This window comes from Lemur catta, chromosome 5 (assembly GCF_020740605.2).
Source record: "Lemur catta isolate mLemCat1 chromosome 5, mLemCat1.pri, whole genome shotgun sequence".
Classification (NCBI taxonomy): Eukaryota; Metazoa; Chordata; class Mammalia; order Primates; family Lemuridae; genus Lemur; species Lemur catta.
Genome location: NC_059132.1, coordinates 12,279,520 through 12,293,507, shown reverse-complemented (window position 1 = coordinate 12,293,507; position 13,988 = coordinate 12,279,520). Strand labels below are relative to the sequence as shown.

Genomic DNA, 13,988 nt, shown 5'->3' with positions numbered 1-13,988 from the left:
CTAAAATGGAGACTGACAATGCCAAGTGGTGGTGAACAAGGGTAGGAACTGGAATCCTCATACTTAGCTGGGGGAAGTACAAATTGGTACAACCATTTTGGATACTTGCCTGTCAGCCGCAACTAAAGCTGAACATACACCCTAAGCAATTTCACACTAAGGTATATAGCCCACAACAAAGATATGTATAAGAATGTTCCTAGCAACACTATTAATAATGGCTCCAAATTGGAAACCAAATGTCTATCAATAGTGAAATGGACAAATAAACATTAATATATTCAAATGATGTGCAAACTCATGCAATAACATGTATCTCACTGACACAGTGAAAGAAATCAAACACAATGTCTGATGATGTTTGAAATCAGGAAAGGGGAAAGGGTTGGCGACTGGGCAAGGACAGGAGTTGCTTCTGCAGTGCACCATCTCTGAACTGGGTGGATACTATGTGAGTATATTCACTGGGTGAAAATTCATCCATCTATATGCTGATGATTTGTGCACTTTTCTACATATATATTTATAATTCAATAACAAAGGTTTATTTTAAGAAAGTATGTCTCTGCCATTGCCTATTACTTTGAGGAAGTCACTCCACATTTTGGGACCCAATTCTTTTGCCATAAAATGTGACATGAATTTAAAGAGACGGTCAATGGGAAACCTGTTTATTAATATAAAGTTTAAATGTGAAGAAATTACAATGTGCACCCCTCAGGATATGTGCTGAATAAACGTTAAATGAAAATTAAGTCTAAGAGAACTACCTCTTACTATGTGCCAGATGCTTCAAATGCCTTATTTTGATTTATCGTCACGACCCAATTATCCTGAGTTTACATTTGAGGACACTGGAGGCTCAGAGAGGGAAAGTGGCTCACAGAAACGAGCCGGCTGGGCACCCAGGTCTGCCCGAGGACGATGCTGGCTTCAGACCCACGTGCCCTCTGCAGGGTGTCTCTTGGGGACCATGGCTCCACCACCACCACCACCACCACCACGTGCCTGGCCGAGTCGCTGCGGGAACCTTCTGGCAGCGAAGGGCTCTGTCTTCTCCCCCCAGGCTCGCTCCCCACTTCACCAGGTGCCGCTGCAGCGGCCAAGTCCAGCCTGGGCTCGTCACCGTCCAGTCCTCCCACACCAACCGTGAGGAGCGTCTCCCAGTGACCTGGTCCCCTGCCCCCCTTCCTGGTTTAGCGCATATCCTGGGGGGGGGGGCTGCCCCTCACGGTCTGCTCCCCACCCCTAGTGGTGTGGTCCCCAGACCCTCGCCACCAGTATGTGGATGAGTGGTCTCCCATCCCTGCCCCGCCAAGCGCCTTCTGCTCCCCCTGCCCTCAGCTCCCCTCGGCCTCCCAGCCCCTGGCTGAGGGTCCCCCCAGACTCCTCTCTACCCCCAGCCCACACAGTGGCCACTCCCCGGCCTCTCTCACTCCCCGCTCCCCCCCCTCAAGCCCGCACCGTGGGCTGGGCCCCAGCTACCCCTCCCCGCCCCCCCCCCGTCGGGCCCCCGAACGCTCAGCGCCCCGGTCCGCCCCGCGCGCTGCTGGGAGCCGAGGGCCCGGCGTCCGGCCGCACTTGCGTGACGGGCTGCGATGGCGGCGGCGGGCCGGGCGCAGCGGCAGGACCGGGCGCGCTTCGTCTACGTGAACCGCTTCGGCTCCCACCAGTGTGGCGGCATTTTGCAGCTAGGCGGCCACCGGGCTCGGAGCCCTTGGTGCCCAGGGTTCAGGGTCCGCCGCGGCCAGGAGGAGCCGCCGGAAGCGGCGGCGGCGGCGACGGGAGTCCCGGGCTCCGGCGAGCTGCCCCCCAGCTCCCGGGCGGGGGTCCCAGCGGCCCCCGGCGCCGCGGCTGCGGCCTCCGCCTCCTCCCGGCGGCGGGCGTCGAGCGCGCGGAGCGGTCCCGGGCCGGCGGCGCGTGCAGGTGGCGCGGCGGGCGGGGCGGGTTCCTGTCAGCTTCGCTGGCCGCCATCTTGCCCGCGCGGCGGGAGGTGGCGGGGGCGACGGCGGCCGTGGCTTGGCGGGGCTGAGTGACCGGCCCTCCGGCCCACGACGCCGCGGTCAGCCTGTGCGGGTGGAACGGGAAGCCCTTTAGCTCACTTCAGGGGGTGCCTGAAGGGAAAGGAAGGCCACTCGAGATGAGCCGGAGATCTGAGAGGAGCCACTTAAGTCGCCCCAAGGGGGCCTTGTCATGCTTAGTGGCCCTGTCCATATTACTGAAGTTTTTTTTTTTTTTTTTGAGACAGAGTCTCACTTTGTTGCCCGGGCTAGAGTGAGTGCCGTGGCGTCAGCCTAGCTCACAGCAACCTCAGACTCCTGGGCTTCAGCGATCCTCCTGCCTCAGGCTCCCGAGTAGCTGGGACTACAGGCATGTGCCACCATGCCCGGCTAATTTCTTCTATATATATTTTTAGTTGGCCAGATAATTTCTTTCTATTTTTAGTAGAGATAGGGTCTCGCTCAGGCTGGTCTCAAACTCCTTACCTCTAGCGATCCACCGGCCTCGGCCTCCCAGAGTGCTAGGATTACAGGCGTGAGCCACCACGCCCGGCCTCATATTACTGAAGTTTTGAACAAATTTACGTGGAGAACGTGACTTCTGGGCTATGTTGCGTCATCGTATTTAAAAACAGGATGTCTATTTCTATTCCGTGTCTTTCAGGAATGTTTTAAATTAAAAAACTTTCCCCCGTGTAGGTTTGGCATATATGGTGTTAAATTTATCCTAGGCATTTAATCATCTTTGCTGTTGTAAATGGGGTTTCCTCTTCCATAATGTCCTCTAAATGCTTATTGTGTATGGGAAGCCCATTGATTTTTTTAAAAAATCAACTTCATGAAGGATTAATTTACAGACATTTTGATGAGGTTTGACAAGCTTATACATCCTAGTAACCACCACCACAATCAAGATATATAACATTTCCATCACCTGTGCTTTTTAAAAACTTTATTGAATTATACTTCACAATGCATATAATTCACCAATTTTCACACATAACTCAATGGTTTTTACCTATTCTCAGTTGTGCAGTCATCACCACTATTTTAGAATATTTTTACCTGGAAGCCCAAACAGAGTAGATACAAAGAAAACTACACCTAGTCACTTCATGATAAGACTGCTGAAAAGCAAAGACAAAAAGGAAATCTGAAAAACAAGCAGAGGAAAAGAGATGCATTACTTTGAAAAAGGCAGTAAAGACAGCGAAACCCTGTCCCATTCCTGTACAGTCACTATTCCCCCTCACCCCTTCCTTTACCCACAACTCCAGCCCTAAGCAAGCACTTAGATCTTATTAAATCACTGATTTTTTTTATCATTGATTCTCATGATTTTCCAGGTATATGTTATTTGTAAATAGAGATAATTTTATTCCCTTTTTGCCCATTTCTATGCCTGCGAGAGATTTATTTTGTCTAATTGCATTTGCTAATACTTCAAGTACAATGTTGAATAGTAGTGGAGATAGTGGGCATGTTGAGATAGTGGGCCTTGTTCCTGCCCTTAGGGAAATACCGATGGTGTTTCCTCATTAAATAAGGTACTGGCTTTAGGAAGATGGCATATATATTTAAAATATTTTCTTTAGAGTTTTTATCATGAATGGGTGTTGACTTTTGTCAAAGGCTTTCTTGGATCTGTGGAGATGATAATTTTTTTCCTTAGATTTATCAATATGGAATATAATATAAATGGATTGCCCGTTATTGAACCAACCTTGCATTTCTGAAGTAAATCCCACTTGGTTTTAATGTGTTATTTTCTTAATACAGTGTTGGACTCTGTTTGCTAATAATTTGTGTATAGTTTTTGTATCAGCATTCAGGGGAGATAGTGATGTGTAGGTTTTCTTTCTTTGTACTTCTTTAGTTTAGGTATCGGTGTTATATTTACTTCATAAAAGAAATGAGGAATTTTTCCTTCCCTTTCTATGCTCTAGAATAATTTATAGAACATTCATTAAATGTCTGGCCCTGTATGGGGCATAAAGGTGAATTATTTAACCATTCAACAACATTTATTTAACATCTATGATATTATAGGTCAAGTGCTAGTGACCCAGATGGATAAGATAAATATTCTGCTTTCAAGGGACTTTTACATGAATAATGGGAATATAAACTAGTAGGTGTGTATAAGAAAGAGACCTAAGAAGGGCTTTGATAATTAAGTTCAGGGAGAGAAGAGGCATAGAGGCAGGAAATCAAGGAACATGAATAGATAATTGCTAGTGGGACAGCACAGATTATCAAGATAATAGGCTTTGAAGTCAGACATAATCTTGGCTCTGTCATCAGTAGTTAGTTAACCACTCTGATTCTCAATGTCCTTATCTGTGGTTACTACCTTAAATGGTTGCTGTGAAGATTAAATGAAATAATGCATGCAGAGTGCTTAGGATAGTATTTGGCACAGAATAAATGCCTAGGAAAGTTTGGCACATTGTGCAGAATGGCTTCAAGGGAAGAGAGTGATTAGCCCCACGTCTAGCACATATTGGGCATGTGCTGTTTATTGAATGAATGAAAAAAAAATGAATGAAAACAGATTGTGGATGCCTTGAAGTGTGTCATTTTTATCATCAGTGAAGGTTTTTGAATGGTGGAGTAAAGTTACCAGAGACAGGACCACTTCGGAAAGATGAACATGTAAACTTTTGGAAAATGTACTGGAGTTGAGAGATACTAGGGCAGGCAAATCAGTCAACTCTTCTAACAAGACTAAGAAATCAGGCTGGCTCCCTGTCCACACAGAACTTGGGAAATATATTCATAATTTGTGTATAATAGAGGATGGTGAATGCTATTTTGGAGGCACAAATGAATGCCTTGGAAGTGGTGAATAATTTAAGGATGAGAGAATCAGAGAAGGCTTTATGGTGATGGAAACTCCATTGAGATTCGCATGTGGGGCTGAGATAGGAGGGGATTATATGTGGGAAAAAATGTGAGCAAAACACTGAGTGTGGATTAGTGATGGGCAGTGATCAGAGCAGAACTAGAAGTACAGTTTGACTCAGTCAGAGTGTGTCGAAAAAGGACTAGAGAAAAATTTGAAACATAAATCAGGACAAAATCCATGGTATACACTGGAGCTAGCCTCAGTGAAAATAATAGGTATAGAATTAGGTACTAGATCTCTGGTGAAGAATAAAATGCATTCTTCAAGTAAACAATGTGATAAATCCCGCAATAACTGAGCTTAGGGTGCTTTGTGAGATCAGAGAAGGCCCCTTGGAAAGCTAAGTATTGAAAGAGTAGAAGAAAGCGAAGTGTAGAGTGGTGATAGGGCAGGAATGAGGTGGGGAGGGGCTGGGTACTGGGCGTGTTCCAGATAAAAGAACAAACACAAAAGCTTTCAGGGAGCACTTGCTCATTGTTTTATAATTTTGTATTTTTGCACACAGGCCCTTAGCTTTTCTTCTAACAGTTAACATTTTGGGAGGCTGGATAGTTTAGTGAATGGTCAGGAAGTTTACTCACTTTGGAAAACTTTTATTAGTACTGCTGTATGTCTGGTAGTGTGGATAGAAAGATGAATAAACACACATGGCCATTGCCCTCCAGGAGGGCAGAGCCTAATGGAGGAAACACATGATAAATACATGACATAAAAGTGGTCCAAGCACCATGAAGAAGGTGTTCTGTGAGCCAATGCTGTGTCTGGAGCTGTGTGTGTTTCAGAGAAGGCCATAGAGAGGAGGGGACGTGTGAGCTGAGTCTTGCAGAACAGGTAGAAGGTTTGTGTGTGTGCGCATACGTGCGTGCTGGATAGAGCAGCATGTGCAAAGGCTGACAGGGGTAGGAATAAGACACATTTGAGAAACCTCAAGGTGTTTTGTGTAGTTGGAAGCATAATGTATATCTGGAGTTGAATTGAGAAGAATGGAGACTGTAGAGCTACACTGGAGCAAGATGTGATTCCTTGTATTTGTTTATTCTGTTGTTAGCCTTTTGGGGACTCACCTTACAAATCAGAAAAGGAAGGAGACTGAACTAGCAGGATAATTTCCTAGGTACCTACAGGGTTGTTTATCTCTAGTTTTCTTGGTGGTTTTCAGCATATTATAGTGATCAGAAATATACCAACAAGTGTAAAAATCCCAAGAGAGCTCAAGAGACATTTATGTGGTCTCATTTCTCGGGATACTGAATCTTTATATATCTTAACCTTTTCACTCTCTTTTTAAAAACTAGGTTTAATCCAGAAGGATGCAGCTAAAAAGTTTGATTTTCCCATACCATTGAATGAAGCTTCCAAAACAATGAAAAAAAAGAAAAAGGTATATTGCTGTAAAAGGGAATGAGTAATATTTGAATTTTAGATCATCCTCTCTAACTACAAATATATAAAGATATTCAAGACAATGAAAATAGTTCCATCTTTTGAATAATTTAATTTTCTGAAATGAGAAAATAGAAGTAATTCAGCAGAAGTGGAACTGGGTTTGGAAATGTTTATTAACCGTAAAGATTAATCCTTCTAGTGTTTGAAGGTGTAAAACACATTTTAATCAAAATGTAACCAACTGGAGGATTTTTCAAGGTGTGATGTATGTTCAGTAGAATATAATAAACTGTGATAGATAATGTAGTATAAGAAGAAAGTCATAGATTTCATAGAAAGGAAAGGAATAATGTATCTATATTGGTGTCATATTGTTCTTTTCAAAGACAAGGAATGCTTATTAAGTTTCTAGCAGGAAAACTGACAAGGATGAACCATTACTGCCGAATTGTTCTCACTGCTGGTTGTCCAAATGTCATGGTAACTTGAGTGTTTTAAACATGTTCAAAATCAGATGCTCTACTTTGATTGCTACCGTATATTTTACACAGTTTAAAGAAATTATTAGTTGATAATGACACATAAAATTATATTGTTTCTGAGCTTTGAGTTTAATTTATAATTCATCTATGGTACAAAATAGTATTTAAGGGCACTAACCCTTGCACCAAATGTGTTTTGAGTGAGCATCTACTTTCCACTGTATTAAGAAATATTTTTTCCAAGAACCAGTTCCTTTTTGAGGAGAAAAGAGCAATAGCTGATATTTACTTTTAATTACTTTGTGCCAGACACTGGGATAAGGTGCTTTGCATATATATATTTTTCATTAATTCTAATAATCCAGTGTATGAAGTTATTCCTAAATAAGATTAAAACACTTGCCTGATGTCAAGCATCTGGAAGTGGCAAAGCCAGAATTTGAGCCTAGACTATCTGTTTAATTCCATAGTCCTCATTCTTTTTATTCTAGTATATTTATGTTCTCTCATAATTTTGCCTTGGTACATCCTAGGAGAAATACTTAATTCTTAACTAAAATAAAATACATTATAAAACCAAATCATTGCCCAGTGGTTGAGACATCAGAATAGAAATTCACTATTTTTCATTACCTTTAAACATTGAATGTGTTGGAACCATTTAGGTTAAGACTCTACAGACATTGCTTCTAAAAGGAAACTTCATCTAGAGCAGTTAATTTAAATACTACAGGGAAGAAATTCCAGGAAATTGGAAAAAGAGAGAGAATGCAGTGATGGCGGGAAAACAATTACATTTAAGTTTTAGTTCTTTAAGTGTTAATATTGTTTTACAATGATTATGTCAATTTTCATACAACACAGCTGTCACTCCCCCAGCTGCCTCCATTAAAATGTATTTCTACTTTTCTGCTCAGCCTTCCTTAACTGTGCTTATCTTTTTAAGGTTTCAGTATGGAATAGAGTATACAAAGTCATTTCTAGAATGCTTGAAGAAAATGAAAAATATAGACTCAGGCTGAAATGCCAAAGATTATCTAGTGAAAGTAAGTTAACACAGTTTTTATTGTATGAAAGAATAGTGGCCTCTATGATAGTTTAGTTATCCTGGGGTCACATGCGACCTGATTGTCACAGTCAGTGTACAGAACTGTAGAAATGAGGCTACCATATTATTATTGCTCATCATAATTAAAAGTACGAGCACCTTCGAGCAGTGAGTGTAGAGCAGAGCAAAGGTGTAGGTGTGATGGATGAGCACAGAAGGTGCATGTTGCTTGGAATTTACTGAGCAAAGGGAACATACTTGTCTGTTAAATGTGAATTTTAATGCCAGTTTTTAAGTAAAAATTATAAAACTCATCCATATTGATGAAGCAAAACATTTTAACTACGATATAAAATTATACATTGTGTCACTGCATGTAGGCATTTCCTTTCCATGTATGCTGCAGTCTAATTTAATGCATTTAACAAAATCTGTACTTGAGTTATGCCCTTGGTGTCATTATTTCATTCCTCGAAGACAACTCATAAATTAAGCCATGTTCCAAAGCTGCATCAATATTGAGTTGATATTGTGGTCAGAGTAAAATTAGGTATAGTCTAGTGTGTTTATTAAAATAATTGGTAGTTCTGGATTCTCAAAAAATTACATTGGATAAAATTTTTGTAACTATAGTGCCATATGAATTGATAAATCACAAGTTATTTTTTGTGCTTCATGATTCCTAATACGCATGATATTATGAATGTTTCTGTGAGTTCTTAGTATAGTCACTTGATAGCAACTTCTATTTGATAGTCAGTAAACCTGCAGTATTTAATTTTGTGAAGTATATTTTCATAAGATAATCATTAAAACAGTGCCATTTTGTAAGCAGTGTTAACAATGGAAACTTATTGTGTGTGATATTGCATCACTAATAGCATAAATTGTTTGCAATAATGGCATATAAACAAATGTTCAGATTAATAATATTCTGTTTTACTTTTCTTATCCAATTAATAAGGAGAATGAGGTGGGAGCAGGGATTAGGAAGAAGAAAAGTAGTCAGAGGTTCCTTAAATGAAAAGGAGTTTTGAATAGGCAGAGCAGTGTGCGGAAAAACCGGTACCTTTTTCTGCTGCTAATCCAGATCACTGCATAACTTTGAACTTGTTGGGTTCTTTTGTGCCTCAGTAAGAGGCCTTCTACTAAGTGTAAAGTAATCTTGAAAGGATTATTTAACAACTTAAAATAATATGCTGTGTTTTTCAAAAATAGTCTCTTGTTAACAGAAGATATCCTTTTAGTTCATTATTTTGCCTTACAATTTTAAACTAGATTATACAACTTTTTATTAAAGTTAATAATTATCATTTTAAAATATAACTTTTATTCTTAATATGTATTTATTTATGGGAAAACCAGTGCTAGAGGCCACCTTGAATTTTCCTTATTTTTTATGTTATTCCTAGGCTCCAGTTATACAAGATGAATCTTCTTATCATCTTCTGGTAAGAATTCATTTAGATAATAATTACAAAATATAGATTTTTATTCCCTTCCCTTTTATATCCTACCTTCCCCAACCTTTAGTGTATACCCATTGCTAATTCCAGCCTATTTCCTTCCTTACATTTAATGTTTGGCACATTCAATATTTGTTGACATTTACAACTTTGTTTAGGCCCTATCTCCATCGTGCTGTTGAAACTGCTTTCTCCACAGCTCGTGTTTTCTTCTTTTTGTTCATATCTCTACTTAGTTCTCTTTTCATTGAACATGCTCTCAACTTTAATAATATCTTACTACTGCTCCTTCATGGTGTTTCTGTGTCCTGCAGGCTGTGTCGTGGCTCTCGTCTAGCCTCACTGACCACATTTTCTGTGTTTTTTAAATTTGTTTCCTTTGCTACCACCTAAAAATGAATGCTGTCCGAGGAGTAATCGTTGGTCCTGTTCTCTCTTTGCGTGTTCACTCTGAGTTTATGGACAGATTTTATTGCTTTAGTTACTCTTCCTGGGTGTATGATCCTTAAATCTCCATTACACCCACTCACCTCTGATCATGTAACTCTGATTTTCTTTAGGCTGTTCCTTAGTTACTTTTTAATGCCACAGGTTTTAAACTGAGCATATCATCTTTTCCCCTTTGTTTTCAATTGTGCCCCTGGTTTACTAATCACCTAGGTTCATTCAACTGTTAGGAAAAGATCACAACCAGTGGGAGGGATTTGGAAAGTACTGGAAGAGGTAAGATAGGCCTTGGAAAAAAGAAATTAGACTTTTATAAGTGAGAGTATAAGGAGGAGAGTATATTTTACCCGTGAACATGAGCAAATTCATGGAGCTCAAAAAACGTTTAGGGAATGTATAGTTTGATTAAAGATTATTTAAAAAATAATTTAAGAAAGATATAAAATTATATTACGACTGTATTTCAAAGAGTCTCACTTGAATGATGGGCTGAGGATTTGTTCTGGGTTCAGTAGAGAATGGAACATTTTCTTAAGCATTTATACTAAATGATTTCAAATGTACAGAGAAGTTGTGAGAATAATTTACAAAGAACTTCAGTGTACCCTTTACCAAGATTCACTAATTTTTGACATCTTGCCACATTTGCTTTTTTATTCTCATTTTCTTTGTGTATGTATAAAGTATTACCCTTTTAATACTTTAGTGTCTATGTCCTAAAAACAAGGCTATCTTTTATCTAACGACATTGCAGTTACCAAATCCAGGAAATTTAACATCAGTATAAAACCTCTATATAATTTATAGTCTATACTCCAGTTTTTCTCCATTGTCCCAGTAAAGTCTTTAATAGGGTTTTTTTTGGTAGTTGGTCCAGTTCAGGGTCATATATTGCATTATTTGGTCTTCTTTAATCTGTAACAGTTTGTCAGCCTTTCTTTGTCTTTGGGGATATTGATATTTTTGAAGAATACAGGCCATTTTTCAGTTTCTTCCTCCACACTTGGATATCTTCTCATGAGTTGGTTCATGTTTTGTATTTTTTGCTAGAATGTTACATAAATAATGTTGTTTCCTTCACAGAGTATCACATCTTGAGTCATGTGATCTTCACTGATGATGTTAATTTTGATCTTTTGGTTGTTATCCATTTGTAGTTACTATTTTTTCTTTTGTAATTAATATTTCATGGAAAGATAATGAGAGGCTATGTAAATATCTTGTTCATGAATATATAGAACATTTTTAAGCAGTGGAGCTCTCAGATCTGCATTTTAGAAAGAATCTGATGTCATTTGTGGAAAGATTTGGAATGGAGGTGAAACAGAAGCTGAAAAAGAAAATCTGGGAATTGTAATAGCAGGCCAAGTGGAAAGTGAAATCCATTTGAATGAGGGTGGTGGAGGGGGTGGAGAGGACACAAATAATTAGATGTAGGGGATAGGAAAGATGATATTGAGTTGTGAGAATGAAAAAATAAGAATAAGGAAGTCAGGAGAAATAACTTATTTTGTGAAAGTACTGAGTTTTATTTTTGGCATGTTGAATTTTAGGTAATAGTAAGGTACCCTGGTGAAAATTCCAAGCAAGTAATTGGAAGTGCTGTATTGGAGCTAGTGTAATATCTATACTGCATAAAGGTCATATATAGTTCTAACGATAGCTGTAGATGAAGACCTCTATGTGAAGACGCAGAAAGAGGAGAAAGGACTGAGTACAGAATGTTAGGCAATGTGGAGGATGAAGAGGAATTTGCAATTTCAGAGTCCAGGGTTCTGGGGGGCTTAATCAGGAGTAATGAGAGAGATGACTGCGGGGCTAAGGAGTGAAGCAAATGAAGTTTGCAGGAGATCAAGGCATTGGCAGTTCAAAGGAGGGCAATGACCTTGCTGAGTGAGAGTATACGGATACAAAAAGTAAGGGTATAGAAATGTGTCTGCTAGGAACATTTTGTAAGAGTTCCAGCACCTAGAAGTAAAGCTCAAGTTCCAAGCGATGACAGTGTCTAAGCAATGGTCTTGCTTGTGAGTGGCTGAAGTGGTCTGGAGATGAGGGCCTCTGATACAGTATTTTTCTGACACAGTTCCTGTAAATGGGGCTGTTGAAGTCACCAAGAGTATTGGCAAGAGTTGGAGTGGAAAGAAAAATATAAAAACTTGTATTTTATATGGTAACGTATTAAGTCCATCAGAAGCTTTTTATGGTCCACTAGAGAAATTAAAAGTCATTAACGCAGTTAAGCAGAGGGAGTGTCTAACTGTTGCTTTACAGTCTTAGAAATGTTAAAATTTTACAGTGACTACTGACTATGATATTTTATATTAACAAGATTCAATTTTGTCATCTTTTATTTAGGATCTGTTTCCTAGAGAAGATTATGAAGAGTTCAAAGATGAAACATTAAATTGAATCATAATTATTTGTTAATTCTGGTGTGCTTTGTTGGAACTGGGACTTTAATAGTAGAATGGAAACACTACCTTCTTTAGAAATTAGTAGTATTTCTTTGCAGCTTAATAAGAAGTGTAGTTAAATATTATCATATGTGTGAAAGTGTTATTTTCAGAATTAATACTTATTCTGTATACTTTTACATTTATCTTATACATAAAATTTAAATTAGCTTATCAATACAATTGTATGCATTTGTAATTGCCAACTTTCCCCTTTTATTACCAAGTCTACAACCACTGCTTTAGTCATCTCTTTTAGATGTAACTATTTTAAATTAAACTTGGGTTCATCTAAATTATTTTTGGCTTCCTTTTTCTAAAGTTCTCAGTTATTTTATGGAAAAAAACCCTATAATTTGCAAAGCAACAATTATTTTGGGTGTTAAAACTAAACTAATAGAGTCAGGTGCAGGGGCTTATGCCTGGAATCCTAGTACTTTGGGAGCCTGAGGTAGAAGGATCACTTGAGGCCAGGAGTTCAAGACCAGCCCCAGCAATATATTGACCCCATCTCTACAAAAAATAGAAAAATTAACCAGTGTGGTGGCATGCACCTGTAGTCCCAGCTACTCAGGAGCCTGAGGCAGGCAGATTGCTTGAGCCCAAGAGTTTGAGGTTGCAAAATGAGCTATGATGATGCTACTGTACTCTAGCCTGGGCAACAGAGTGAGACCCTGTCTCAATAAAACAAAACAACTAACTGATGATTATTTAAGCCATCTTTTCATCCAAAGGGAAATTATTAAATGTATGCATTTATAATATGGATACATTATATTACAAATAGAGTATTTTAGGAAAATTTTTGGGCAAAGATCAGAGGAGTTACCCATCACCTTGCCAGGCCCCTAATTAATAGATACATTATTTTTAAGTCAACGAATGGAAGGTTTAGAATTCTGAAAATCATTTAGAAATACTTTTCAGTGAAGTCCCTTTATTTTCTACTGGATATTAAGTAGTAATCAGCACTTGCCCACACCAGTTTTTCTGCTTTTTGCTGGTACGATTTCGTTTCTTAAATTGAATCAAAGGCCTAAGGAGAACTGGAAGCTTAGGAGGGAAAAATAAAAAGAGACTTGTCCATGGTCAAACTCTGTGTACACGGGTTGCTTCTTCCCCTTGAGGTGGCAAGTCCTTTTCTTTTATAACCAGAAGGATAACAGTGCTGACACCCATTCTTTTTAGGGGAAGTTGAGAGGGTGGGCTTCCTCAATTCTCTTACAAAGGTATTACAGGGTGGCAATATATAAAATTCTCATGAAATAGTATAAGGTATAAGGACCATAAAATAATTCATAGTTTTGTTTCTTCCTCTAGTTACTTCATGAAACTATAATAGCCTAGGATTTGTATTAACGTATTCTTCTAGTGACTGTTTACCAAATCTACCTGTTTCCAGATGAAGGACATATTGCCTGGGCAAATGGCCTAGGTCTTGCCTGCCCTGTGGGGTCTAAAGTTCCCCTCCACAAAGGGTCATACAACTTCTTTGGAGTATTCTGGGTAAATTTTCAGGCTGCTAAATCCTTGGGTGAAGCTTCAAATTTTAGCTTACACAACTTAGATCCATTCCAGAATGAGACATGTTTATACTGTAATTTATGCTACATAAAGTTTTGTGGTGAACGTGAATGAAGATTTTAGGTTTGCTTCAATGTATGTTTATATTTATGTGACTTATACAACTTAACACAGTAAAGTAGTCTGTTTTATTAGGTGTGTCAATATTTATTAGATTTAAAATACAAGTCTAATGCAGGATGCAAACTTACTTTGTCTTACTGCTCTAGAACCA

At 39.2% G+C, this 13,988-nt stretch overlaps 1 protein-coding gene across 1 annotated transcript; it reads left to right on the top strand.

The window, feature by feature from the left end:
* Positions 1-1,598: 1,598 nt before the first annotated feature.
* On the top strand, positions 1,599-9,271 carry C5H5orf47 (chromosome 5 C5orf47 homolog). The gene is made up of 4 exons (XM_045552677.1): positions 1,599-1,926; positions 6,204-6,289; positions 7,723-7,822; positions 9,237-9,271. Exons 1-4 carry the CDS (start codon positions 1,599-1,601, stop codon positions 9,254-9,256), a joined length of 534 nt encoding a protein of 177 aa, XP_045408633.1. The 3' UTR covers positions 9,257-9,271.
* The last annotated feature ends 4,717 nt before the right edge of the window (positions 9,272-13,988 follow it).

Coding starts and splice junctions, on each gene's coding strand:
- C5H5orf47 (XM_045552677.1), top strand. CDS start 1,599: ATGGCGGCGGCGGGCCGGGCGCAGCGGCAGGACCGGGCGCGCTTCGTC. Junction 1,927..6,203: donor CGGGCCGGCGGCGCGTGCAG/GTGGCGCGGCGG, acceptor TTTAAAAACTAG/GTTTAATCCAGAAGGATGCA. Junction 7,823..9,236: donor CCAAAGATTATCTAGTGAAA/GTAAGTTAACAC, acceptor TGTTATTCCTAG/GCTCCAGTTATACAAGATGA.